This window comes from Carcharhinus amblyrhynchos, chromosome 26, assembly GCF_965287045.1.
Source record: "Carcharhinus amblyrhynchos chromosome 26, sCarAmb.v2.hapA, whole genome shotgun sequence".
Taxonomy (NCBI): Eukaryota; Metazoa; Chordata; class Chondrichthyes; order Carcharhiniformes; family Carcharhinidae; genus Carcharhinus; species Carcharhinus amblyrhynchos.
This window is the reverse complement of record NC_137349.1, coordinates 3,874,087-3,900,463: the sequence shown is the minus strand read 5'-3', so window position 1 is coordinate 3,900,463 and position 26,377 is coordinate 3,874,087. Positions and strand designations below refer to the sequence as shown.

General features: G+C 43.6%; 1 protein-coding gene across 2 annotated transcripts in view; it reads right to left on the bottom strand.

Moving 5' to 3' along the window:
* Positions 1-3,727: 3,727 nt before the first annotated feature.
* LOC145358536 (ADAMTS-like protein 5) overlaps positions 3,728-26,377 on the bottom strand; it is a 106,976-nt gene continuing 84,326 nt past the window's right edge. For both annotated transcript variants that reach the window (XM_080212675.1, XM_080212676.1), the window contains exons 8-13: positions 24,718-24,801; positions 17,922-18,085; positions 12,574-12,787; positions 10,383-10,487; positions 7,061-7,132; positions 3,728-4,867 (exon numbers count right to left, since the gene is read on the bottom strand). In XM_080212675.1, coding sequence (XP_080068801.1) covers positions 4,560-4,867; positions 7,061-7,132; positions 10,383-10,487; positions 12,574-12,787; positions 17,922-18,085; positions 24,718-24,801 — 947 coding nt within the window. In that variant the 3' untranslated portion in view covers positions 3,728-4,559. The remainder of the gene's footprint in view (positions 4,868-7,060; positions 7,133-10,382; positions 10,488-12,573; positions 12,788-17,921; positions 18,086-24,717; positions 24,802-26,377) is intronic.

Genomic DNA, 26,377 nt, shown 5'->3' with positions numbered 1-26,377 from the left:
GGGGAGAACGTGCAAATTCCATACAGACAGTGATCCAAGCTGGGATTTAAACCTCGGTCCCTGGCACTGTGAGGCAGTAGTGCCAAACACTGTGCCACCATGCTGCCCTGTGACACGATGGCACAGTGAATAGCTAGTGTAATCCCCGCTAGAGCGAAATACTCTGGTGGGGTGGGAGAGGCTAGCAGGCCTGGAATATTCAGTCCTGGGCCCACTAGCCTCTTGGGACCTTTAGGTGGAGTTTGGTCTCTCTGCATCTCTTGCTCTGTTTGGACTGGAGGCTGGAATCTGCCAGAAAATAAACCTCTTTCTCTGAGATTCTAGTTGTTTGGAGCTTTCTCTAGAAGTTACTGCATGAGAATTAGGAAAGTGTCCGTGTGGATCACTCTGCAGAGGTGTCAAAGGCCAGAAATTTAATACCTGTGTAAGCATCTTTGGTTTCTGAGCTAATGCGTTCTAAAGAAGATTCATGTCTCTGTGGGCATGCTGCTAAGTTGGAACAATAGAGATAGCTAGCTGTTAAGAATTATACTTTGTCATGTGTAATCATTTTAATTTGTAAAAATTATACCAATTCCTTTTATTATATTCTAACTGTGTTCTTAAGTAAAGGTTGTTTCGATAAAAGCTTCCTAGTGGTTTACTTGAACCACACCATGAGTGAAACACCAAAATCAAATGTAAACGTTAGGGTCTAGGCTAGCTCCATAATGTACCTTGGTGTTTCTGATTTGGTCCTTAACATGCATTTACCCTGGAGGTTGCATGTGTAGCAACTAGAGGAACTCGTTGACAATCATGTGAAATCCTTGCTTGTGAACAAGGTTTTTTTTGACTTGTTTTGGTTCTTTTCCAAATTCATGTAGTCAGTACACATTGACTATACTATCCCTCTGACAGCACAGCATATTTGGCTTACACTTACATTATAACAGTAACTTCACTTCACAAGTATTTCATTGGCTACAAAGTGCTTTGGGATGTATTGAGATCAGGATTTATAAATAAATGCAATGTCTATCTTTCCCTACACAATGTTTGCTTGCATTGATTATATGCAATTATTCACGTACAGCATTCAGCTCTTGTTTATATAAAGGCAACGCTTATTTCTTCCTTCATGTTTCTCCTGAAGGAATTATGGACTGATTCTGTTAGTGTACAGTGCTTAACCTGGGAAATCAGCTCAGCCAGCAGAATTCCTTGGTTTGTTGGTTGTGGTACAATTATAAATGCACCTTCCCAGTTCACCACCAAAGGGAAGCTTCCTCCTCAGTTTGTAGGTGGTTGGGAATACATTTAGGTAAGCTCTTTAATAATGGCAACCAGCTCTGGCTGGAATATGCAAAGAGACCTCCCTTTAGTTGTACTACCTTTGCATTAATTACGACCAAATCGAAGAGTGCCCCTATAATCCTTCTACCCTGGTCTTCTTTGAATCATACTTCCCAGTTTATCTGGCAGTGATCACCTGGTTTCTAGATTTTCCATGTTTTATCTGATTACGTTTTCTCTGTATCACCGAACAACCAATGTCAAGTTTGGAGGAAGAGTCATATTGGATGCGAAATGCTAACTCTGTTTCTCTCTCCACAGATATTGCCAGAGCAGCTGAGTTTCTCCAGCATTTTATGTTTCTTTAAATCAGTGTTAATCTTTGCTTTCCATCTTACTATACTTTCTTACAGCCTCTAAATACGTGGGGCTATGGGGTTAGGGCCTTGGGTGGGATTTTGGTCAGTGCAGCCTTGATGGGCCAAATGGTCTCCTTCAGCACTGTAGGCATTCTACAAATGTTCAGCAGATAGAGTCATAGAGGTCATAGAGTCATAGACATTTACAGCATGGAAACAGGCCCTTTGTCCCAATTTGTCCATGCTGCCTTTTTTTTAAAACCTCTAAACTAATCCCAATTGCCCACATCTGGCCCATATTCCTCTATACCCGTCATACCCATGTAACAATTTAAATGCTTTTTAAAAGATAAAATTGTACCTGCCTCTACTACTGCCTCTGGCAGCTTGTTCCAGACACTCACCATCCTCTGTGTGAAAAAATTGCCCCTCTGGACACTTCCGTATCTCTCCCCTCTCATCTTAAACCTATGCCCTCTAGCTTTAGACTCCTCTACCTTTGGGAAAAGATGTTGATTATCTACCTTGTCTATGCCCCTCGTTATTTTGTAGACTTCTATAAGGTCACCCCTCAGCCTCCTATGCTCCAGACAAAAAAGCCCCAGTCTATCCAGCCTCTCCTTCTAACTCAATCCATCAAGTCTTGGTAGCATCCTAGTAAATCTTTTCTGCACCCTTTCTAGTTTAATAATATCCTTTCTATAATAGGGTGACCAGAATTACACACAGTATTCCAACTGTGACCTTACCAATGTCTTGTACAACTTCAACAAGACGTCCCAACTCCTGTATTCAATGTTCTGACTGATGAAACCAAGCATGCCGAATGCCTTCTTCACCACTCTGTCCACCTGTGACTCCACTTTCAAGGAGCTATGAACATGTAGCCCTAGATCTCTTCATTCTGTTACTCTCCCCAACGCCCTACCATTAACTGAGTAAATGCATTACCTCACATTTGTCTGAATTAAACTCCATTTGCCATTCGTCAGCCCACTCAGGACCAAACAGCCTGTTTGACTGGCATCTCATCCATCACCTTAAACATTCACTCCCTCCACCACAGCCGCACAGTGGCAGCAGTGTGTGTATTATCTACAAGATCTATCGTAGCATGTCAGCAACACCACTTTGACAGTACACTTTAAACCATGATCTCTGTACCTAGAAGGCCAAGGCAGTAGGTGCATGGGAACACCACAGCCTACAAGTTCTTTCCAAGCCACACACCATCCTGACTTGGAAATATGCCACTGTCTTTTCACTCTTATTGGGTCAAAATCCCGGAACTTTTTGCCGAACAGCACTGTGAATAAATTGACAGCACATAGACTGCAGTGGTTCAAAAAGATAGCTAATGGTGGGAGGTATTTTATGTTTTTGTTACGAATATGGGTGACATCTGATCTTGCTTATCTGTTGGAGCATAAAGTGGTGATGGTTTAAATGTCTTAAGCTTGAAGATATGCTAAAGAGGCAGCTCCCCCCCACCACTATAAATCATTCCTTTATTTGAATCCTCGCCATTATTCCTTGTTAACTTTACATTACAGACACAAGTTCTTAATTTGCTTGCGCTCTCCAATATAATATACCTTTTTGTAACCGTACGAAAGTTGTCCAAGTTTTATAAACCTTGTTTATATAAAGGAAATGGTTATTCCTTTATTTGTATTTCTCCCGAAGGAATTATGGACTGATTCTGTTATTCTACTGTGCTTAATCTGGGAAATCAGCTCAGCCAGCAGAATTCCTTGGTTTGTTGGTTGTGGTACAATCATAAATACACCTTCCCAGTTCACCACCAAAGGGAATCTTCCTCCTCAGTTTGTAGGTAGTTGGGAATACATTTAGGTAAGCTCTTTAATAATGGCACCAGCTCTGGCTGAAATATGCAAAGACTTTACTTGTACTATCGTTGCATTACGATCAAGTCAAAGGGTCTCTTTACCTGCCCCAACAGTGCCCCTATAATGCTTCCACCCTGGTCTTCTTTTGGTCCAACTTTGGTCTAAAATTGTTCAGTGTGTGTTAGAAAGTCAGAGGTGAAATGATTCAAGACAGTTAAAATTTATCAATTTTAATGACCGGGTGTGTACAATAAAATACTTAACGATGTCTTTGAGGCTTAGATACATCATGTACCATGCAAAGTGATTAGCATCAGTATACTAGCGAGATACTTAATATACATACTTTAATAGCTGATATAAAAGAATTGGCATTAGTACAATACATCACCCAAATTTCAGAACATGCCAGGTATGATAAAGGCTGCCAGTCCTTAGAGAAATGGGATCCATGCAGTGTAAAACTGTCCAAACCTCAGAGCATCCTTCAGAAAATAGAAATCCCAAATATATCGGGAGAAACTGTTACAGAACAATTAAGTGCATTACACTTTGAGGTGCAGTAGAAATATTGTCATTGTGCTCCAGTCACAATAGTGTAATATTGGGTAGGCTTGTTTAAATATGTAGCTTCTGCATTTATCAACAATATTGGACATACTGGCATCTTACATATTGACTAGTTCATCATAGAGAACATTCCTCATAACAAAACCAAACACTGTAAGTCAACACCAATCACATATAAGCTCCAGAAAGCTCCCAAGGGCTCCTTCCATCATGAAGTATATGCTTCATTACAACAGAAGGACCGTATTAACCCATTTCCAATAATTCAGTGCCACTCATTTTTTGCCTTATTTCACACAGTCATCATCAAATAACATTTTCCATTGACTGCTATTGGTAGCTTAGCAAGAACTACTTAATATCGGCTATGAGTAGTTGCTTAATAGGAAGTTTGTATGTAACTGATGGAATGATATAGTTTTCCTACACAGTGTCATGAGTACCTCCTGAATACAATCCATATAGGACAGGGTTGTAAAATAACAGCATCATGACAAACTTCCCTTTACGAGTACCGATGACAATATTTATCCATGTCTCGCATCATCAAGTCTTCCTTTGGCTGCCAGAGCCTGACAAAACTGTTACGCTCCAATAGGATTCGGTTCAGCGTCTGTTCAAAGTTCACATGCCGCTTTGCCATCATAATGTACTCTCGCTTCTCCAGAAGATACGGGCAGTCGCACGTGTTTGATACCCAGACATATTCCCTGTGTACAATGGGGTATTTGTTCTTGTACGTTTGCCTGACTTGCACGTCGTATCGAGTCTCGGACCCCACAATTGCCTTTCTGAGGATCCTCCCACGAAAAACTGGTGAGAGAGTGAAGGAGAAATGTTAAATGGACCAAAGTAGAAAGATTCACTTTCTCCCATATTCCCTTCCTCAGGTCTCCTAGGACCACCCTCCCTTTCTTAGGAGAACAGGCCTCTACTTGACTACCTTTTGGACCAAATATTAAAGTGAGGTCAGGTGGTGCCTGCTGAAGGAGATGCTAGACATCCTGACAGATGATGCAAAACAATCGGGTGGTTCTTCTGTTGTCCTGGGTAACATTCCTCCTGCAACCAACACGACCAAACTGATTATCCAATCATTCATTTATTACTGGGAGACTGGAAGATGTGATTTGGGGTTTTGCGAATACAGATATTTCCTTTCTTGTGTCACACTCTTCCAATTTGAGAAATCAGAGGTACATTAAGGGACAGGTGCCTGATACATCAGTCCTCTCTCCATTTCTGCTTGAGAGGTTTGGCCTTTATCTAATGTCGGTTACATGGGTTAACTTAGGTGGATAGAATTAATCCACCAAAATTTCAAAACCACACTGCATAATTGCTGCAAGAGCCTTTTTGGTATCTTCTCTGGTATAAAAATACTTGAATTTCTTTTATAGTTGGGTCAACTCCATGAGCCCCATTGTGTCATCCTATTATACCTCTCCCCTTGGAGCACAGTGCTGAGAACGAAGATCAAAGATGGCAGATGATGCTCACAGCATGTTATTTATCCACCGTGTAAAGTTAAATGTCTTTCCAATGGATGCCACTGGAGTGAAAACATTGATTAGGGCACTGATTAGGGAGTATTGTGTGCAGTTCTGGTCACCATATTACAGGAAAGATGTAATTGTTCTGGAGAGTGTGCAGGGGAGGTTTACAAGAATGTCATCGGGGCTAGAAAAGTGTAGCTATGAGGAGAGATTGGATAGGTTGGGGTTATTTTCACTGGAACAAAGAAGGTTGAGGGGTGACTTGATAGAGGTGTACAAAATTATGAGGGGCAGCATGGTAGCACAGCTCTTGTATAGTGGTTAGCACTGCTGTTTCACAACACTAGGGACCCGGGTTCAATTCCCAGTTAGGGTCACTGTTTATGTGGCATTTGCACATTCTCTCCGTGTCTGTGTTGGTTTCCTCCGGGTACTCCAGTTTCCTCCCACAATCCGAAAGATGTGTTAGTTAGGTGCATTGACCCAAACAGGCGCCGAACTGTGGCAACTAGGGGACTTCGCAGTAACTTCATTGCAGTGTTATTGTAAGCCTACTTGTGACTAATAAATAAACTTTAACTTAGGAGATAGAATTGTTTCCCTTGGTGGAGCATTCTAAAACCAGAAGGCATAAATTCAAGATAAGCGACAGTAGGTGTAGAGGGGATACAAGGACTTTTGTAAATAAAGAGTTTTGGGTGTCTAGAATTTGCTACCCAAGTCGGTGGTGGAGGCAGAGACCCTAAACTCTTTTAAAAAGTACCTGGATCTTCACCTTAAGTGCTGTAAGTTACAGGGCTATGGCTCAGGTGTAGGAAGGTGGGATTAGAAGGGGCACCTGGGTGTCCTCTGGCTGGCATAGTCAAGAAGGGCCAAATGGCCTCTTGTGCTGTAACTTTTCTACGGTTCACAATAAAAGATCAGTGAGTTGCAGTTGAGAATTTAACCATGCTTGCCATCATGATTGGTAACTGAGTCCAACATGCGCACTTACATTGAATACTGAGCAAGTGATAACTCTGGTTGGTTTTCTTTCTCTAACTAGCTTCAATGCCCTGAAACTAATTGCAACCCTCCTGAGACCAAGGCCAATCCTGGGACTTTCTTTGTGTGGTTTCTCTGCACATTGGGCAGTGTGCGTATCTAGCAGGGAGATTTCATTTTGCTTTATTTGTATTTCCTCTGACACAGAGACGCAAATTCACTGATCACGCTTTCCACTGGGGGGCCTCTCCGGAAAGGGGGCACACATAAAACTAAAGTGAGTAGTGCCAATTCAGCAACCTGTGTCCCCGTTGAGCCTAGCTTCACACTGAGATTAGTGAATATATTCTAGAGTCAACCTCTTAGAATCAACAGAAACAAACAAACATAAGAACATTTGTAGAACAAGGATGTCATTGCAAGTTGGAGCCAATGTTCACAATGGGTCCAAGAAATAAAATAACATACCTTGCAATTCGTTCCTATTATTGTTATAGTAATGGTTATATATTGATTGATATCTTACCAAAGTCTTTCTGGCAGTACTGTTTAATCCTTTGAGATTTTCCTTTTGACTTCTTACACTTTCTACAGTAACCTAGATCAGAGATAGATAGCAGTTAGTTAAACGCATCAGTCTAGTTTATCGTAATGCTCGATAACGTGTCAGTTAATGAATACTATCTATTTGAAGGTTCTGCTCAGGCAGCAAGTAATTAAAGCTCACCCTGCTGAAAGGAGGACGGTAGATTTATTAAGACTGTCAGTGAAGGGATATTGTTCAGAAGGGACATTCAGCTCTCCCTGACTGCAGTTAGGAGATGGAGGAAGATTGAGATCCAATTTAAAAGAAAGAATCTACCGACCAGTGCAGCTCCACGGAATCTTCTCAGTGGGATGGGTTGATTGGGACAGGAGTTAAAGAACAAAGGGATATGTTTGTCCATCCCCACCCCTCTCCTCTGCAGTGTACATCTCTCCACCTTGTTTGTGCACCATCCCCCCCACACCTCTGCCCCCCACACCCCCTTCCCTCATCACAGATTTATGGATTGCATATATTCCTTCACCTCCACCCTCTTCTGATTAGAGTAACAGCTGTGGCTCTTTTAGTAGCATTGTTCTTTCTGGAAAGACAGAGGCTGAGGGGGAACCTGATAGAAGCTTATAAAATTATGAGGGGCATAAATAAGGTGAATTGTTGCAAGCTTTTTCTGAGGGTAGAAATGACAATTACAAGGGGGCACAAGGTCAAAGAAAGGGGGAAAAGGTTCAGTTGAGATGTGCGGAGGAGGTTTTTTTACACAGGGATGGTGGAGGCCTCAAATGCACTGCCAAGTGAGGTGGTTGAGGCAGGCACATTAGTAACATTTAAGACTTATCTGGATAGATACATGGACAGGCAGGAAATAGGGGGATACAGGCGGTTGGTCTAGATAGGACAACATGATTGGCCCAGGCTTGGTGGGCTGAAAGTCCTGTTCCTGTACTGTTCTTTGTTCTTTGTAAACTGAGGTCCCATTTGCTCTCAGATAAAGGCAAAATACTGCAGAATCTGAGACAAAAATAGAAATTGCTGGAAAAATCCAGACTTGAAACATTGGCTCTATTTTCTCTTCACAGATGCTGTCTGGCCAGTTGAGATTTTCCAGCATTTTCTGTTGATGATCCCTTTTGCTCTCTGGATTAGATGTGAAATTTGAGTAAGAGCAGGAAAGCTCTCGCTGGTGGTGTGCTGGCCAATATTTGTCCCTCACTCAATTTCAATGAACAGTGTCGGGTCATTATCACATCGCTGCTTGGGGAAGGTTTGCTGTTTGCAAACTGGTTTCTATGTTTTCTACATTTCTACAGTACTTCATTGGCTGTAAGATGTCCTGCGGGTTATGGAAAGCACCTAAATAAAATGTAAATCTTTCTCGTTCCTTTGGCGTTTGCGCCTAGGCATTGTGGAGACCCTAGGGTTTGACAAAGTAGCAAGTAGGAGCACATTGTGCCGGGAGTGAGACAGATTCTGAGACACAGCAGGGAGATGACAGGAGGTTTAATATTCATTATTTCTTTCTAGATGTTAACAGTTCAGCAGCTGACAGAAAGCTTGCTCACTGGGATACTGATCTCTCAGTGTTGAAGACGACAGCCTAAGGAATGTGTTTTGACTGTTGCAAGTAGTTTTGTGTAGACATGTTTCTGCTGATGAGATTTTATCAGGTTTACTGTACCATTAACACAGCCATTGTAGGAATTTCCATGGTACATAGTTCCACGCTGGGAATGGAAAGCCAGTGATGTTGTTACATTATTTTCCTCTCTACGAACACAAACATGGGTCTTGCGCTCAATGGCATTTGTGGTCTTGTCACTCTTAACATTCAAGCAACTCAAGAGCAAGCTTTGAGAGAAATCAACATGGTTGTTTTAACATTGGTGGGGATAGTGTGTAACCGCTATTTGTAGTGAAACTATGAATAAAGAACTTGTTGGATTTGGCTACGGAGAGCAAATAAGAGGCTCTGTGTGTTGTCAATCTTCTCAACATTTAAGCAATTCGGTAAGCATACACCATTAAAGACAACTAATGAATATTGGAATTCTTCTTTAGTCATCGAAAATTTATTTTGTAGGATTCACTGAAATATTTCAGTGGATTGGAGTCGTACCATCGCATATTAGGAACAAATGCCTTAATGTGTTCATAGCAACATGAGAAGGTCATTCGGACCTTCAAGACTGCAGTGCCATGGTCAAGATAGCTACTAACTTTTCGATCCCAATTTTCGGCCTTTTGGCAAGATCAAGTGTCAAATCAAGCTGGGGCAGTGTGGTGGCACAATTAGCACTGCTGCCTCACAATGCCCGGGACTTGGGTTTGATTCCCGGCTTGGGTCACTGTCTGAGCAGAGTCTGCATGTTCTCCCCAAGTCGGCGTGGGTTTCTTCCGGGTGATCTGATTTTGTCCCACAGTCCAAAAGGTGTGCTGGTTAGGTGCATTAGCCAAATTCTCCCTCAGTGTATCGAACAGGCGCCGGAGTGTGGCGACTGGGGGATTTTCACATAACTCCATTGCAGTGTTAATGTAAGCCTTCTTGTGATACTAATGAAAAAAACTTTAAAAAGATGGGGTGCAGTCCTTTATCTTGTCAGCTAGGATCTCATTTGCCTCTCTTGTGGGGACCTTGAATTGGATTCAATTGGAATTTGAATTTGGTTTTGGGAGCAAGTAAAGATGGATTTGGGTTTGTCCAGTCCATTCTGAGCCTTGGTCTTATAAGTTTAAGAATGGAGTAAAAAAAAATCATAATTCATACCCCTTCTTAGTCAAGATATGCTTTGGATTCATTGAGGCATTGGCTGCGCAAGCCTTTTGGACACCCCAACCTGATAAAAAATGTGCAAAGTCACCACAGTCCTAGATGATCATCCACTTTGAGGGGGACAGCTGAATGGTGATGATTTAACCTGAGGCCCACCACACCTCCGGCAAGGTTGAGAAAACAAGGCCTTTGTGAATAACCTCAGCCATTTCGGGAATTGAACCCACACAGCTCTATATCATTAACCAGCAGTCTAGCCAACTGAGCTAAACCGACACTCAGAGGAAAAGCGTACCTTTCGGCTTTACATATAAAATATACTTAAATGTTGGAGAAGAAAAGACCAGCTGGTCCTTTGAGATTTTGTCACATCACGATGCCTTCCACATCACGACTCCCAACACCCAGTATCTCACCAGCCCCCCCCAGGCATCCACTGGCAGTCATGTCTTTTTCTGGGAGAGGCAAATAAAACAGATAATAAAGAAACACGAAAGCCTGTGTTTTGCAGTGCTTTTGACGTTTCGCACTCACCGGGCTGCAGATTGGTGGACTGGATGGGATCGCTTGGTAATACATTTTGAAAATGATTATCTTGATGGGAATGCACTGGTGGATGCTGAGCAGGGTGAACCCAGCCTGAGGAGAAACAGAGAGGAGCAAAACGAGTCAGTCCAAACCAGAACTTTAAAAACTTGCCTCTATCTGAAAGGAATGCAGATGGTGAAGATTTTTCCTCTAACCCTCCTATTTGTCACGCTCCCCTAAATGTGCCTTTGCCTGGGATTCTCCCTCATGAGCATAGAAAGTGAATGAATCAGCCATTGTTAGTGTGCCTAATAGGCCAGAGGCAATGGGAAAACCTTCTGTTCTTTTGGCACAGTGGTTAGCAGGGCTGCCTCACAGCACCAGGGACCGGGGTTCGATTCCTGACTTGGGTCACTGTCTGTGCAGAGTGCGCACGCTCTCCCCGTGTCTACATGGGTTTTCTCCGGGTGCTTCAGTTTCCTCCCACAGTCCGAAAGCGTGCTGGTTAGGGTGCATCGGCCGTGCTAAATCCTCCCTCTGTGTACCCGAACAGGCACCGGAGTGTGGCAACTAGGGGATTTTCACAGTAACTTCATTGCAGCTTTAACGTAAGCCTACTTGTGACACTAATAAATAAACTTTAAACCTACTTTATATCTTTATTGATTTCCAGGGTATTTTCTTATTCATTCATGGGATGTGGGCACTGCTGGCAGGGTTAGTGTTCACTGCCCATCCCTAATGGCCCTTGAATTGAGCGGTCTTTAAGAGTCAGCCACATTGCTGTGGATCTGGAGTCACGTGTAGTCAGACCAAGTAAGGACAGCTGATTTCCTAAAGTAGGTTAGTGAGCTATAAGAGTTTTTACTACAATAGTTTTGTGGTCATCATTTGACTTTTAATTCCATGTTGGGAATTGAACCTGGATTGCCAGGGCAGTACTCTGGGTCTCTGGGTTACTAGTGCAGTAACAATGCCACTACCCCACTGACCGCCCCCACCCCCCTTTCATACAATTGGATATGTCTAGTCCCTGTTGTAATGCATATTTTATTAAAAATCTAACACTATGCATCACAATTTCAAATTTTCCTCCAATTCTGCTTCACCTGAAGGTTATTATATGACACTGAATTATCAGCACAAGAGACAGGCCATTTGTCTGTTTAATTTTAACCATTTTAACCATTTGTGCCATTTGGGTGGCACGGTGGCACAATGGTTAGCACTGCTGCCTCACAGAGCCAGGGACCTGAGTTCGATTCCCAGCTTGGGTCGCTGTCTGTGTGGAGTTTAAACATTCTCCCTGTGTCTGCGTGGGTTTCCTCCGGGTGCTCCGGTTCCCTCCCACAGTCCAAAGATGTTAGGTGGATTGGCCATGCTAAATTGCCCCTTGGTGTCAGGGAGGCTAGATAGGGTAAATGCATGGGGTTATGGGGATAGGGCCAGGGTGGGATTGTAGTCGGTGCAGACTCGATGGGCTGCACTTTAGAATTCTATGAATCCCTGACTCACCCTCCACCACCCCCACCACTCTCTCTTACCCTTGTGTCGAGATCAGTGACATTTCTGGGAACATCCCCTATTCTGCCCAGCTAATTTCCTCCTAATTAGTGATGGGGTGGGAGGGGCCATCTCCTGCCAAAGTCTTAATTGGCTGTCAGGTGGGAAGTGGCAGAGACTCTACCCAGCAATGTACCAGCCAATTAAATGCCCTCGCTGCCTCCAAACCTGCTACAGGAGAAGACATAGAATACCATTTGCTGGATAGAATAGTGCAGAAGAAGGCCATTTGACCTGTTGAGGCTACACTGACCACAATCCCACCCAGACCTATCCCCGTAGCCTCAAGTTAATCCCCCTGACATTAAGGGGCAATTCACCACAGCCAATTAACTTAACCTGCGCATCTTTGGAGTGTGGGAGGAAAACAGAGCATCCAGAGGAAACTCACACAGCCACCAAAGGTTGGATGAGTCACCTTGGGCTGTTTTGCTGTCCCTGCTGAGGATAACCTCAAGATCAGCAGTGGTAGGGATCAGGCAGCAGGCCGACCACTCAGATTTGAGGCGTGGAACCAAAAATATTTGAGGTGGCGCAACTGAAATCTGCAGCAAGAATGGCATTGGAAAATGGTTACTGATGAAATCAAAAACTCCAGCGAATGGAGGGGTTCAAATAAATGGCTGCGACATACCTGGGTGGACAGGTGGCTTCCTGGTCGTTCTGACGGTAGTGGTGGAGGCTGTTGTGGTCTGTGTCCAGGGCAGGTAACTGAAAGGATTGTCAGCCTCTATCACAGCAATCTCAGGCTGCCTCAGTGGACTGTGGCCCCCCTGGTAATGACGGTAGTGTTCATTAGGAAGCCAGAACTCATATTCGATACCCGAGTTTTCCTCTTGTAGAAGAACCTGTAACACAAGTTGAGTTTTTCATGCTCCAGTGCTGAATCTTACTGCAACAACTGCATTCTATATTGTTTATGGAGGGCACTGTAATAATGCTCACTTGATTTTCTCTTTGCATTGTGTGAAATGACAATATTAAGAGTTATTTTATTGTGTTTATTTCCTTTGCCTGATAGAATTCCTACAGTACAGAAGGAGGCCATTCAGCCCCCATCAAGCTTGTACCGACCTCAATCCCTCCCAGGCCCTATTCCCCTAACCTCATGCATTTACCCTGCTAATTCCCCTGACACTAGGATCAATTTAGAATGGCCAGTCAACCGAACCCGCACATCTTTGGGCTGTGGGAGGAAACCAGAGCACCCGGAGGAAACCCACACAGACACGGGGAGAATGTGCAAACTCCACACAGACAGTGACGTGAGGCTAGAATTGAATCACGGCACTGTGAGGCAGCAGTGCTAACCCACTGTGCTACCATGCAGCTCATTTTGGTGAAAGTTCATTAATAAATTAAGTCCTCAATTAAATTATTGCCCAAAATATTTTATGGGAATTAGAATTTTCATTTTTATAGCACAGTTCACAAGCTCAGGACATCCCCAAAGTGATTTACAGACAATTAAATCCTTTAAAGTGCAATCACTCTTGTAATGTTGAAAACACATAAGCTAATTTGCATACAACATGGAGTTTAGAAAGGTGAAGGGGATCTCAAAGAAACTTATAACTTCTAACAGGGTTCAACAGGGTAAAGTCAGAAAGAATGTTCCCAATGGTGAGGGAGTCCAGAATTCGGGTTCATAGTTTGAGGATAAGAAGTAAACCTTTTAGGATAGAGGTGAGGAGAGACTTCTTCACCCAGAGAGTGAATGGTGAGTTTGCTTTGATATAAAACTGCAAAATGCAACTGATCTAGGAATACAACCATATACCAAGCAAGCCTTATGCAATACATTTCCTGCTTTCAGTTGTGAATGTGAGAATGACATGGTGGCACAGTGGTTAGCACTGCTGTCTCACAGCGCCAGGGACACAGGTTCAATTCCGGCCTTGGGTCTCTGTCTGTGTGGAGTTTGCACATTCTCCTTGTGAGTTTCCTCTGGGTGCTCCAGTTTCCTTCCAAAGATATGCAGGTTAGGTTGATTGGCCATGCTAAATTGACTCTAGAGTCATGGAGTTAGCAGGGTAAATATGTGGGGTTATGGGAATAGGATCTGGGTGGGATTGTAGTCAATGCAGCCTCAATGGGCCGAATGGCCTCCTTCTGCACCGTAGGGATTCTATAGTTGCTGTATCGGTGAGCATATCAATATTTGTAATACTGTGTCGAGCAAACCAGTTACATCATAGACCTACATGCATTAAAAAGGGTGAGAACACTGAATCTGTGGAGTTCATGACCACAGAAGGTAGTTGAGGCCAAATCATTGTGTGATTTCAAGAAAAAAAGACTTGCTCTTGAGGCCAAAGGGATCAAGAGATGGGGGGGGGAAGCGGGAGGATATTGAATTTGATGATCAGCCATGATCCTAACGAATGGTGGAGTAGGCTTGAAGGGCCGAATGGCCTAGCCCTGCTTCTATTTTCTATGCATGTTTACCATGGCTTCTGTGTGGTTGGATGAAGTCTCACAGTGGGACATTACAGTACCAATGATTACTCATTAAATGTTGCTCATTTAGTAGCGACTTTCAGCTATTTACGGGTCTATAAAACATAGCAGCAATGAATAAATTGCTTGTTTATGCTTGCTAATTTTTGCACAGTATAACTTCAGGCCCTTTAGTAAGGTTTAGGGATAAGGTTCAGACTGTACAGTCATGGCCAAGAGTTGGGGAATGACTCAGGTCCAGTTTGAACAGTCAGTTTGGGTTAGCATCAGAGTTTAGATTTTGGTCTTGAAACAGTACATTGTGAAGATTAGTATGGAAAACTTTAGTTCTTTTCCTCATGGTATGTGAGGTGAGCTTTCTCCCTTGAATGATTCATTTGGGAAAATCTCTCAAGTGTGTAATATCATAGAATCCTACAATGCAGAAGGAGGCCTTTTGGCCCATCAAGTCTGCACCGACCGCAATCCCTACCTAGGCCCTATCCCCATAACCCCATGCACTTACCCTAGCTAGTCCCCCGACACTAAGGCGCAATTGACCATGGCCAATCCACCTAACTCACACATCTTCGGACTTTGGGAGGAAACTGGAACACCCAGAGGAAACCCACGCAGACACGGAATGTGCAAACTTCACACAGACAGTGACCCAAGTCATGAATCGAACTCAGGTCCCCGGCGCTGTGAGGCAGCAGTGCTAACCATTGTGCCACTGTGCTGCAAAGATGTTAATGGTGAGGGGTGTGGGTTTACAGTGATTGGTTGAAAGATTAGAGGGGAGACGAGGAAAAATATTTTCACCCAGAGGGTTGTGAGGGTCTGGAACTCACTGCCTGAAAGGGTAATGGATGCAGAAACCCAACTCATTTAAAAGGTGGCTGGATGGGCACCTGATCTGCTGTAACCTGCAGGGCTACGGGACAAATGCTGGAAAGTGGGATTAGGCTGGGTGGCTAGCTTCTCGATCAATGCAGACACGATGAGCCAAATGTCCTCTTTAAGTGCATCCATTCTATTCAGACCCCTCACAATCTCCCCTCAGCCCCTTCTGTTCCAAGGAGAATAACTCCAGCCTATCTAACCTTTCACTGTAGCTGCAATTTTCCAGTCCGAGCACGCAGTACTGAAGTTGTGACCCAATTAATGTTTTATATAGTTCCAGCGTAACCTCCCTCCTGTTATATTCTATACTTAGACTAATAAATCAAAGGATTCATTGGAAGGATGAGAAGTTTTTTTTGTGTAGTAAGTTGCTATAATCTAAATGCATTGCCTTGACAAGATAGTGGAAGAGACAGTTTCTGAAAAGGATTTAGATATATGCAAGTTCGCCTCCAAGCCACACACCATACTACCTTGGAACTATATCGCTGTTCCTTTACTGTCACTGGATCAAAATCCTGGAACTCCCTCCTAAGAGCACTGTGGACGTACCTACGCCATATGGGCTGTAGAGACTCACTAAAATCTTCTCAATGGCAAAGAAGGATGTCAACAAATGCTGGACTCGTCAGTGATTCCCACATCCCATAGTTTGGGGAGAAATAATTAATCTGAGATCATTTTCAAAAAGCCAGCTCTGGCGCAATGGGCCAAATGGTCATAAGACCGTAAGATATAGGAGCGTCGGGGTAATCTGATAGAGGTCTATAAAATAATGAGGGGACGTAGATCAGTTACATTGTCAACATCTTTTCCCAAAGGTAGGGAAGTTTAAAACTAGAGGGCATAGTTTAAGGTGAGAGGGGAGAGATACAAAAGGGTCCGGGGGGGGCAAATTTTCACACAGAGGATGGTGAGTGTCTGGAACAAGCTGCCAGAGGTAGTAGTAGAAGCAGGTACAATTTTGTTTTTTAAAAAGCATTTAGACAGTTACATGGATAAGATGGGTAAAGAGAGATATGGGCCAAACATGCCCAATTGTGACTAGCTTAGTGATCAGTTGGGACAAGTTGGATGGACAAGTTGGGTGAAGGGCCTGTTTCCATGCTGTAAACCTCTAGGGCTCTAATTAGGACATTTGGCCCATTAGTCTGCTTCATCATTCGATCATGGCCAATATGTTTCTTAACCCCATTCTCCTGCCTTTTCCCCATGACCTATGATCTCCTTACCAATCCAGAACCTATCTATCTCTGTCTTAAATCACTCAATGACCTGGCCATGAATTCCACAGATTCACCACTCTCTGGCTGAAGAAATTCCTCCTCATCCCGGTTCTAAAGGAATGTGCCTTTACTCTGAGGCTGTGCCCTTGGATCCTAATCTCTCCTACCAATGAAAACATCTTCCCCACGTCCACTCTTTCCAGGGCTCTCAGTAAATGGCCTCGTTCTATGACTCGAAAAGGATAGGTGCCTGGATGGTGATAAACCGGACAAGAACGCATTTAATATGTTCAATATTTAGAATAAGATCACGCATACATTCTTTAAACAGGTGTTTATGATCTTGTTATAAATAATTGAGCAGGATTCAATACTCCAAGAAACTACTTAGGAATTGAATGACTAAATATGGTTTAATGGGTGACATTTGTTTAAGAAGTTTTCTGTCTTTCACCCATTGAACCAGCACTGGGTTCTTTCCAAATCCTTAAACTGAGAGAAAATCGACTTCAGATAAACATGTGGCGTTAATGGTTATTTCTTACTGTAAATTGCCAAGGACAACAGCAGTGGATAATTTTAGATGTTTTAGCTGGCTGAGGAAAGCATCGCCAGCAGAGTCAGATAGTTCGACAGTCCTGCAGAAACACCACTTCAGGCTGGGAGAGCCTGCCACACTTTCTTTAATCGGAGGTGTTGGACTGGGGTGGGCACAGTAAGAAGTCTCACAACACCAGTTTAAAGTCCCATATGTTTATCATGAACTTTTGGAGTGCTGCTCCTTCATCAGATGAGTGGAGAGCTGAGTTCACAAACATGACACATATCGACAGAGACACAATTGCAAGATAATGGTTGGAATTCGAGTCTTTACAGGTAACCAAATCTTTACAGGTACAGACAATGTGAGTGGAGACAGCATCTCAGGTTGTAGAGGTGTGAATTGTCATAAGCCAGTTAGTAGGATTTTGCAATTGCAAGCCAAATGGTGGGGGTTACACGTACGTGATATGAACCCAAGATCCCGGTTGAGGCCATCCTCCTGCGGCCAGAGCTTGGCTACTTGGGTTCATGACACACTACACTAACCCCCTACCTGTAAAGACTTGATTACCTGTAAAGACTCGCATTGCAACCATTATCTTGCGATGTGTCATTGCTGAAATGTGCCATATCTGTGAACCCAGCTGTCCGCTCACCTGATGAAGGAGCAGTGCTCCAAAAGATCGTGGTTCCAAATAAAACTGTTGGACTTTAACCTGGTGATTATTTTTACTGTGCAAACTTTCTTTACACTGTTAGTATCACTGCTGCGAATGTTCCACTGATAGGAATTGTGCAAATCTTGACAGACACATAACAAATCATTCTGCCAGGAAAAATAATCACTGCACTTTTTAGACAAGGTTTATACCATCACATGAAGATCTTCCGCTGTTGGTCCTGCTGCCTCAATTGTCTCATGGTTGCCAGCAGAACGCTTGTACAGCACTTTGGTTCCAGCGACGTCAAACTCCCCAGGCCAGTCTATAACCCAGTTCCCGTTAATCACGTAGTGATTTTTGCCATTTATTAAGGCTATGGACAGAAAATAGAATCATCGCAGTGAAAATATGTAATCGCTCATAATCAGTGCCATCAAAAATACAATTATCCATAGCGGCTGCAGATCGATCATTGATATAATGCAGCATGGGATGGGGCAGTGAAATAGACTAAAAGCAAAATATTGTAGACACTGGAATCTGAAACAAAAACAGAAAATGCTGGAAAATCTCAGCAGTCTGACAACAAAGGGCAACATAGTGGTACAATGGTTAGCATTCTGCCTAACAGTGCCAGGGACCTGGGTTCAATTCCCGGCTTGGGTCACTGTCTGTGTGGAGTTTGCACGTTCTCCCCGTGTCTGCGTGGGTTTCCACCAGGTGATCCGGTTTCCTCCCACAACCCAAAGATGTGCAGATTAGATGGATTGGCCATGCTAAATTGTCCCTGAGTGTCAGGGGGACTAGTTAGAGTAAGTGCATAGGGTTATGGGGACAGGGCCTGGGTGGGATTGTGCTCGGTGCATACTTGATGGGCCGAATGGCCTCCTTCTGCACTGTAGAATTCTATGAACATCTGTGGGAAGAGAACAGAGCCAACATTTTAAGTCTAGATGACCCTTCAGAATTGGCCCTTTCACTGCCTAAAATTGTAAATAGGGTCCTATTTACAGCATAGCACCCCGGTTTCATTATCGAAAAAAAACTCACAGGTGGACCCTGCCTGTTGACCCCTTTTACAATAGACCCAATGTTAATTCAAGGATACCAATCCCATTCTGAAACCATCACCATTATCTTGTGCAGAAGAGTTGAAATGCCTAAGAAAAAGATCAGGACGCTGATGATGAAGGAAGCAGCTCGATACTATTGAAGACTGACCTAACCAGAACTCCAACAACGAGGTCTTCTGCACTTGTCACGATGAGAATTTTTGGATGATTATGGTTCCCAATGCCACTTGGCAATGGTATGACAGTTTGCCCTTTACCAAGAAAGGTGAAGATCAATGCCCTTCTTAAATTGGCAGCACACTCGTGCACCCACATTTTCAGGGCCAATGAGGTAATCATCGGGGTGATATAACCCCCATCGGTAGCACATAACATTAGATGGTTCCTGGATGACCAGGGTGGCACGATGGCATGGTGATATAGGTGCAGGAGAATTAATTAGCAGTTGAAAGAGAATTCTCCATTATTGAAAGACATTTGAAGGGTGAGATAGTTCTGAAGGGCGAACAATGTGGGCCGAATGCACTACTCCACAGGCAGCATTCCGTCCCCCCCACCCTGCCACTGAGCCATCAATCCCCTCTGCCCCCACCTCCACCAACCCCAGCACCCCTGCTGGAATCATTTGTGGTTGCTTTGTGATTTTTTTGCAATTTCTTTTAACTAATAATACACTGGAAGCTTTGTCAGTTTAATTTCAGAAATGGGGATCAGAGCTAATGAGATTGCCCAGGAGGCACAGGGACCAGAGACCAATAATAAAAACAAGTAACATTTTATCACTGTGTACAAATGCTTAGTTGGACTGTTTGTTTCAAGGCAGCAGCGTATGAGAACCAGCATTGGCTTCTGTGATAAATCAGCCAGGGGGATCAGGGAGTCATTGAATAGGATCTCGACAGCGCAGAGAGGCCATTCAGCCCATCGAATCTGCACTGACTCTCTGACAGAGTATCTAACCCAGGCCCTCTCCCCCACCCTATCCTTATAATCCTGCATATTTATCATGGCTAATCCAGCTCATCTAAAAACTTCATTCAACCAATCGTACAATCCAGAATATATCTACAGGAAATGCTCCCCGGCAAACACCATCCCTGGACATTGGAATGGAGGCTTGATTCAATTCAACCTGGGAACTCCAGGTTGTAAATTCACCAAATTATGTCTTTGCCAATTCCAGAACTGAACTTCAAAGACTTTAGAACTATCAGCCTTAAAGTAGTTTTGAATATTTATTGGTGGTGTGTGCAGTTCACTCAGGGACTCCAGGTTGCTGTAGCAACACATGCATGTTGTAATTGCCTATGGAGACTGATGATCGAGACTCCATCACTTGGCTGATGTCTCGCCCTCTTATAGCCTGCTATTGTGTTGGAAGGATTTGTAGACTGGTACCAGCCTGCTTAGCCAAGTTATGAGCATTTAGCTCTTCCTTGGCCATCAAGTCCTAGGAACTATTTTTTATTTGTTCATGGGACATTGCTGTCACTGGCTGGCCATCCCTAGTTTCCCAAAGGCAGTTGAGAGTTAACCACATTGTTGTGACTCTGGAGTCACATGTAGGCCAGACTGGGTAAGGATGGCAGGTTTCCTTTCCTAAGGAACACTAGTGAACCAGATGAGTTTTTCTGAGAATCAACAATAACTTTGTGGTCATTAGTAGATTCTTAATTCCAGATTTCTTTTATTGAATTCAAATTCCATCATCTGCCATGGTGGGATTTGAACCTAGGTCCCCAGAGTATCAGCTGAGTTTCTGAGTGATAATACCACTGCCATTGCCTCCTGGTGATTATGGTTCAGAGGTAGGGCCTCTACTCACTGCACCACAAGAGTGTCCTTTGAATTCTTACCTCCAGTGAAATCTAAAGTCATGACAAAGGCCTCCTACTTGAATCATGCTCTCCAAACTATGGAACTCCATACCTTCCTCAACATTTCTATCTTTCAACCAACCTCATGCCTAAAATATATTAATTTGTTGACTGCATTAATGAATTATTTCATCTTTTCTCTTCTCTGGAACCTTGGGAGTGTGTCCTATATTATGGGTCTTTCGCCTGTTTCAGCATTAAAGAGAGAAACAATTCCTCTTCAATGTGAAAATAACTTACAAACTAGTGAATACAATCATGGGTAAAACAGCTTGTACTTATAAAGCGCCATTAATGTAGTAAATGCTCCAAGGTGCTTCACTGGAAGGTCATCAAACAAATTTTAAGACATTATTTTATTTATGTCTTGAGTAGGCTTACATTAACACTGCAATGAAGTTACTGTGAAAATCTCCCAGTCGCCACACTCCAGCGCCTGTTTGGGTACACTGAGGGAGAATTTAGCACGGCCAATGCATTGAACCAGCACATCTTTCGGACTGTGGGAGGAAACCGGAGCACCCAGAGGAAACCCATGCAGATACAGGAATAACATGCAGATGCCACACAGTCACCCAAGTTGGGAATTGAACCTGGGCCACAGGTGCTGTGAGGCAGCATTGTTAACCACCGGGCCACCACATCAGTCAAAAATGTTGGTTTTAAACACCATCTTAATGGAAAAGACAGGAGAGAGTTAGAAGCAGAAAGGTTTAGAGAGTACACTCCACAATGTAGGCTCCAGGCAGCTTTAAACTCCAGGAGTAGTAAAAGGTTTCTCTTGAATCTAAACAGCAGAAGAATCCCCCCAAACCACCAAAGCATTTGCTGAACTTTGGTGGAAATGCAGAGCTGGACCCTGAGATTCACAATACATGATCAGTTATTTTAGTGACAGCCCCGCAATAGATTCGCAACAGTCCCTTTTGTTCATGCGGCAAGTAATTTGACTTATTAATCATACGTATTTCAAAACCACTAATTACTACTTCCTAGAAAAGCACAATCTGTAGCTGGTGGTCTGATAGCTCATGTAGCTGAAGGTTACACTCATAGCCATAAAGGTCATTAGTTCAAACCCAAGGATTTCTCGAATTTGCAGTCTTGTTTGTGTTAACATTATCAGTTTGTAGTAAAGGGAAGTCAAGTATTTTGCTCCTCCGCGGTGGACACTCTATCACTTTCTTTATCACATTTTCCCCAGCTGCTAATTATTTACCACGTACCAACCTTCGTACACAATGTACTCTATAATTAGATGAACTGTGATGTATACTTTGAAATGTCAGGCGCGATTCTCCAAACTCCCAACCCTCGTGTTTCTCTGGCAGTGGAAGGTGGCGTGCTGTTTGCTAGCAGCGGGATTTTCCAGTCTGGCTGCTGTCAATGGGATCTCCCATTGGTGTCACCCACACCACCACGATGAGGGCATTGCTGGCGGGACTGGAAAATCCCACTGGCATGAATGGCTGGAGAATTTCAGCTGATGTATTAACCAACGGAAAAAGGAAGACTCACATTTATGTAGTACTTTTCACCACCACTTCCTGTCTTAAAGCGCTTGACAGACAAGGAGGTGCTTTCTGTGTAGCCAGAAATTACAGGGTGTTCCGGCTACAGGGAGACATGGTGGCACAGTGGTTAGCATTGCTGCTTCACAGCGCCAGGGACCCAGGTTCAATTCTGGCCTTGGCTCACTGTCTGCATCTAGTTTGCATGTTCTCCCTGTGCCTGTGTGGGCTTCCTTCCACAATGATGTACGGGTTAAGTTGATTGGCCATATTAAATTAACACTAGTATCAAGGGATTAGCAGGGTAAATATGTGGGTTATGGGAAAAAAAGCCTGTGTGGGTTGGTGGTGAATGCAGACACGATGGATTGAATGGCCTCCTTCTGTACTGTAGGGGTTCTATGATTCACTGTTGTAATGTAGGAAATGCAGCTGTCAATTTGCTCACAGCCAGCTCTCTCAAACAGCAATGTTTAATAAACAGATCATCTATTTTTAAGCTTAACTGAGGGATAAATCTTGGCTAAAACATCAGGGAAATCTCTCTTGCTCCTTTTCAAAATAGAGGCCACGGGACCTTTAACCTCTACCTGGGAGCAGGTAGATGGGCCACAGCTCAACACTGAAACCAAAAGACGGCACTTCCGACAATGTAGCATACCCTCAGGACTGCAGTATCAGCCTTGATTTTTGTGCTCAAGTCTGCAGTGAGTCCAGATCTTAGAGATAAGAGCACTCCTCACTGAGCCATCTCAGTCAACATTAATGACTGATCAAATGCCCCTATGCCTGAAAGAGCACCCTCATCAGAATGAATTGACCCTTTAAAAGGGACTCCATCAGTTGACAAGTGGCTGAAGAGGTGGATTCTGATGAGGCTTTTAAAGATGAAAGGAAGAACTTTGGGTATTCAAATGTAGGGACATGATAGTGCTTAGAACTCCACAGGGCTGCTGTGTACATTGCAAAGGCAGAATGAAGTGAAACATTGAAGGTATTGTAAATGAGGATGAGGATTTTGGAATCAATGTGATTGGATAAGGGCGAGATTGCTTTTTTGTTCATTTAGGGGACATGGGCATCATTGGCCAGGACAGCATTCATTGTCCATCCTCTTGTTGCCCTTGAGAAGGTTGGGGAGATAAGTGGATGAACGTTAGTGTGGGGCAAGAGGCAAACAGTAGATTCTGCATGTGCTGAAGAGACTGGGCCTAAATTTAACTCTCTGTAACTGAATGGATCTTGATTGAATTCAAATCTTGTCCATTGATTTTGTTTCACTGATTATTGTAAACCCCACGCTACAAAGTGTTTTTCTATTGAAAGGACACAGATTTACATAACATCCTATATTTCTTTGCGATATCCTAAAGAACTTTAGAGCCGATGATTTATTTTTAAGTGTAGTCACTGATGTTCTGCAGCCAATAAGCAGACAGCAAGGTTCCATAGACAGGAAATTTATTGTTGATGTTGTTGACTAAGAGATTAATATTGGCCAGAACCTACAGTAGAGACAGGACTTTATACTGTTCCGTCTTGTGCATTTTTCCTGTCATCTACCCACTGGCCCCGATGCTTGCTGTAATTTAGTAAGTGGTGGGCGAGGCCCTTAAGTTGCTAATGAATGGCCACTTCCTACTTTCAGCTAGCAGGAGGAGGAGCAGGAAGTCCGGCAGATACGTCTACTAGGCTCTTGGTTGGGAAAGGGTGCCTCTTTCATGGGTCTCCTTTTACGATCAGAGACCACCCCTCATGTCTGCACTTCTTCCAGGTGCCCCCTTCCCACCCTGGTCTCCGCTGCCCAGGTCCTCATCTCTTTCATTCCTTTTATGGAAGCTACCTACCCTGGCTGAGACTCACCACCCCCACCTACCCCCCCCCCCCCCACCTCCCCTCACTCAATCTCCCTCACCAACAAACTTTTGGCTCTTTTCACTGGGACTTCATGCAGTCCCAGGAATGGCCATCACTCCTGGTGGCGCTGCTGGGACCACACAGCTGCTGATAATCTGACTGGCTGCAACTCTTGGAGCTCAAAGTAGGAGCGGATGAGGGAAGGCCTTTGACATCAAGTTAACCTACCTGTCAGGGTTAGGCAGATGTTATATATTTAAAAGGGTTGCAGGTTGCTTTAAAACCAGATCACATGATTTGATGGTGATGTCTTTAGGGTGTTGCCACAAGCTGCTGTTTTACCTTCAGTTTGTATTCTGTGCAGAGAACATCTCTTTCACTAAAGCCTGTTGTGTGTTAATTTGAATATACGTGGGCAAACCATGTTCTTTTCTTTTTGTTAAAACCCACAAACCCTAACATAGATATAACATTGCACTAGACAGGGGCTAAAAGGAGGGGGTGGGGGGTGCGGACACCCTGACTGATTCTTCATGACCTAACTGAAGGCTACTAGAGCTAAGTGCAACATCGGGAATTTAGTCCTGGCTGAAACCAACTTAACTCAGCTCAAGGGAAATAGTAGCTAACTTGGCATGTACTTCTACAGTAACGTCTGAACCCTTGTAACTGAGAGCTTGGACTTACCCAGGAAGTTCTTGCTGTTATCTGTAACTTTGATGTTAGTAGCTCCCGCTGGGATTACTGTTACATTATTGTAACCATGGTAACCTAGGATTAGTTAGAAAAAAACACTAATTATTCTCTGCTCCCAGTTACCACATTTTGATGTCCAGAAATCGCAGTAAATAATGATTTATTACACAGATATTAAACGTACATTTTACAAAACGGGGCAAAATATGTAAAAATAAATGCATACATTTCTGTTGTGGACATCATAGAATATAATCAAAGAGCCATAGACTAGGACTATAAAATATAAAATACTATATAGAAGCTTATATAACAAAGAGAGAAGCTAGTCATAGAATCATAGAATCCCTACAGTGCAGAAGGAGGCCATCTGGCCCATCAGATTTGCACCGACCACAATCCCACCCAGGCCCTTATCCCATAAACCCACTTATTTACCCCGCTAATCCCCCTGACACAACCCAACCTGGACATCTTCGGACTATGGAGGAAACCAGAGCACCTGAAGGAAACTCATGCAGACACGGGGAGAACATGCAAACTCCACACAGACAGTGACCCGAGGTCGGACTTGAACCTGGGTCCTGGCGCTGTGACGCATCAGTACGAGCCACTGTGCCACCGTGCTGCCTATCCTGTTTGTGCTGCTGGCTCTTAGCAAGAGCAATCTAAAACTAATCCCACTGCTCCAACCTCTCCCTATAACCCTACATTTACTCTGCTTCTAATATTGGTTCAATTTTGCTTTGTAAGATCTTTGCCTCCACTGTTCCCTCCAGCACAGAATGTTCCAACGAGTATCTGCGCAGAGAATTGTGTCAAACTTGCAAATCCCCACTCTACTGCAGCAATTTTAAATTGATGGCCTCTTAGGAATGCCCCCATCATTGGCAATCACCTTAATCTACTCATACTATCACAGAATCCTTATAGTGCAGAAGGAGGCCATTCAGCCCATCATGTCTATACTGGCTTGCTGCAAGAGCGTTCTACCTAATCCCACTCCCCTGCCTTATCCCCGTTACCTTACACATACTCTCTTTTCAGATAGCAATCCAATTTCCTTTTGAATGCCTTGATTGAACCTGCCTCCACCGGCCTCTCTGAAAGTTTGTTCCAGACTCCAACTATCCTCTGGGTGAGAAATAATTTCTGCATCATTTTTACTCCTTTTTGCCAATCGGGTGGTATGTGGCACAATGGTTAGCACTGCTGCCTCACAGTGCTGGGGATCTGGGTTCAATTCCAGCCTTGGTCACTGTCTATGCGGAGTCTGCACTTTCTCCCGTGTCTGCGTGGATTTCCTCTGGGTGCTCCGGTTTCCTCCCACAGTCCAAAGATGTGCGGGTTAGGTTGATTGGCCATACTAAATTGACCCTAATGTCAGGGGGATTAGCAAGATTAACATGTGGGGTTATGGGAATAGGATCTGGGTGGAACTGAGGTTGGTGCAGACTCAATGGGCCAAATGGCCTCCTTCTTTATCAAAAAACCTTATCAAAACCTTTCCTAATTTTAAGGATCATTATTAAATCTCCTCATAGTCTTCTTTGCCCCAGTGGAACTAATTCCAGTGCCTCAAAAGGCTCCTCATACACTCCTCGATTCTACTCTGAGCATTCACAATAGCCTCATAACTTTCCTATCAAGG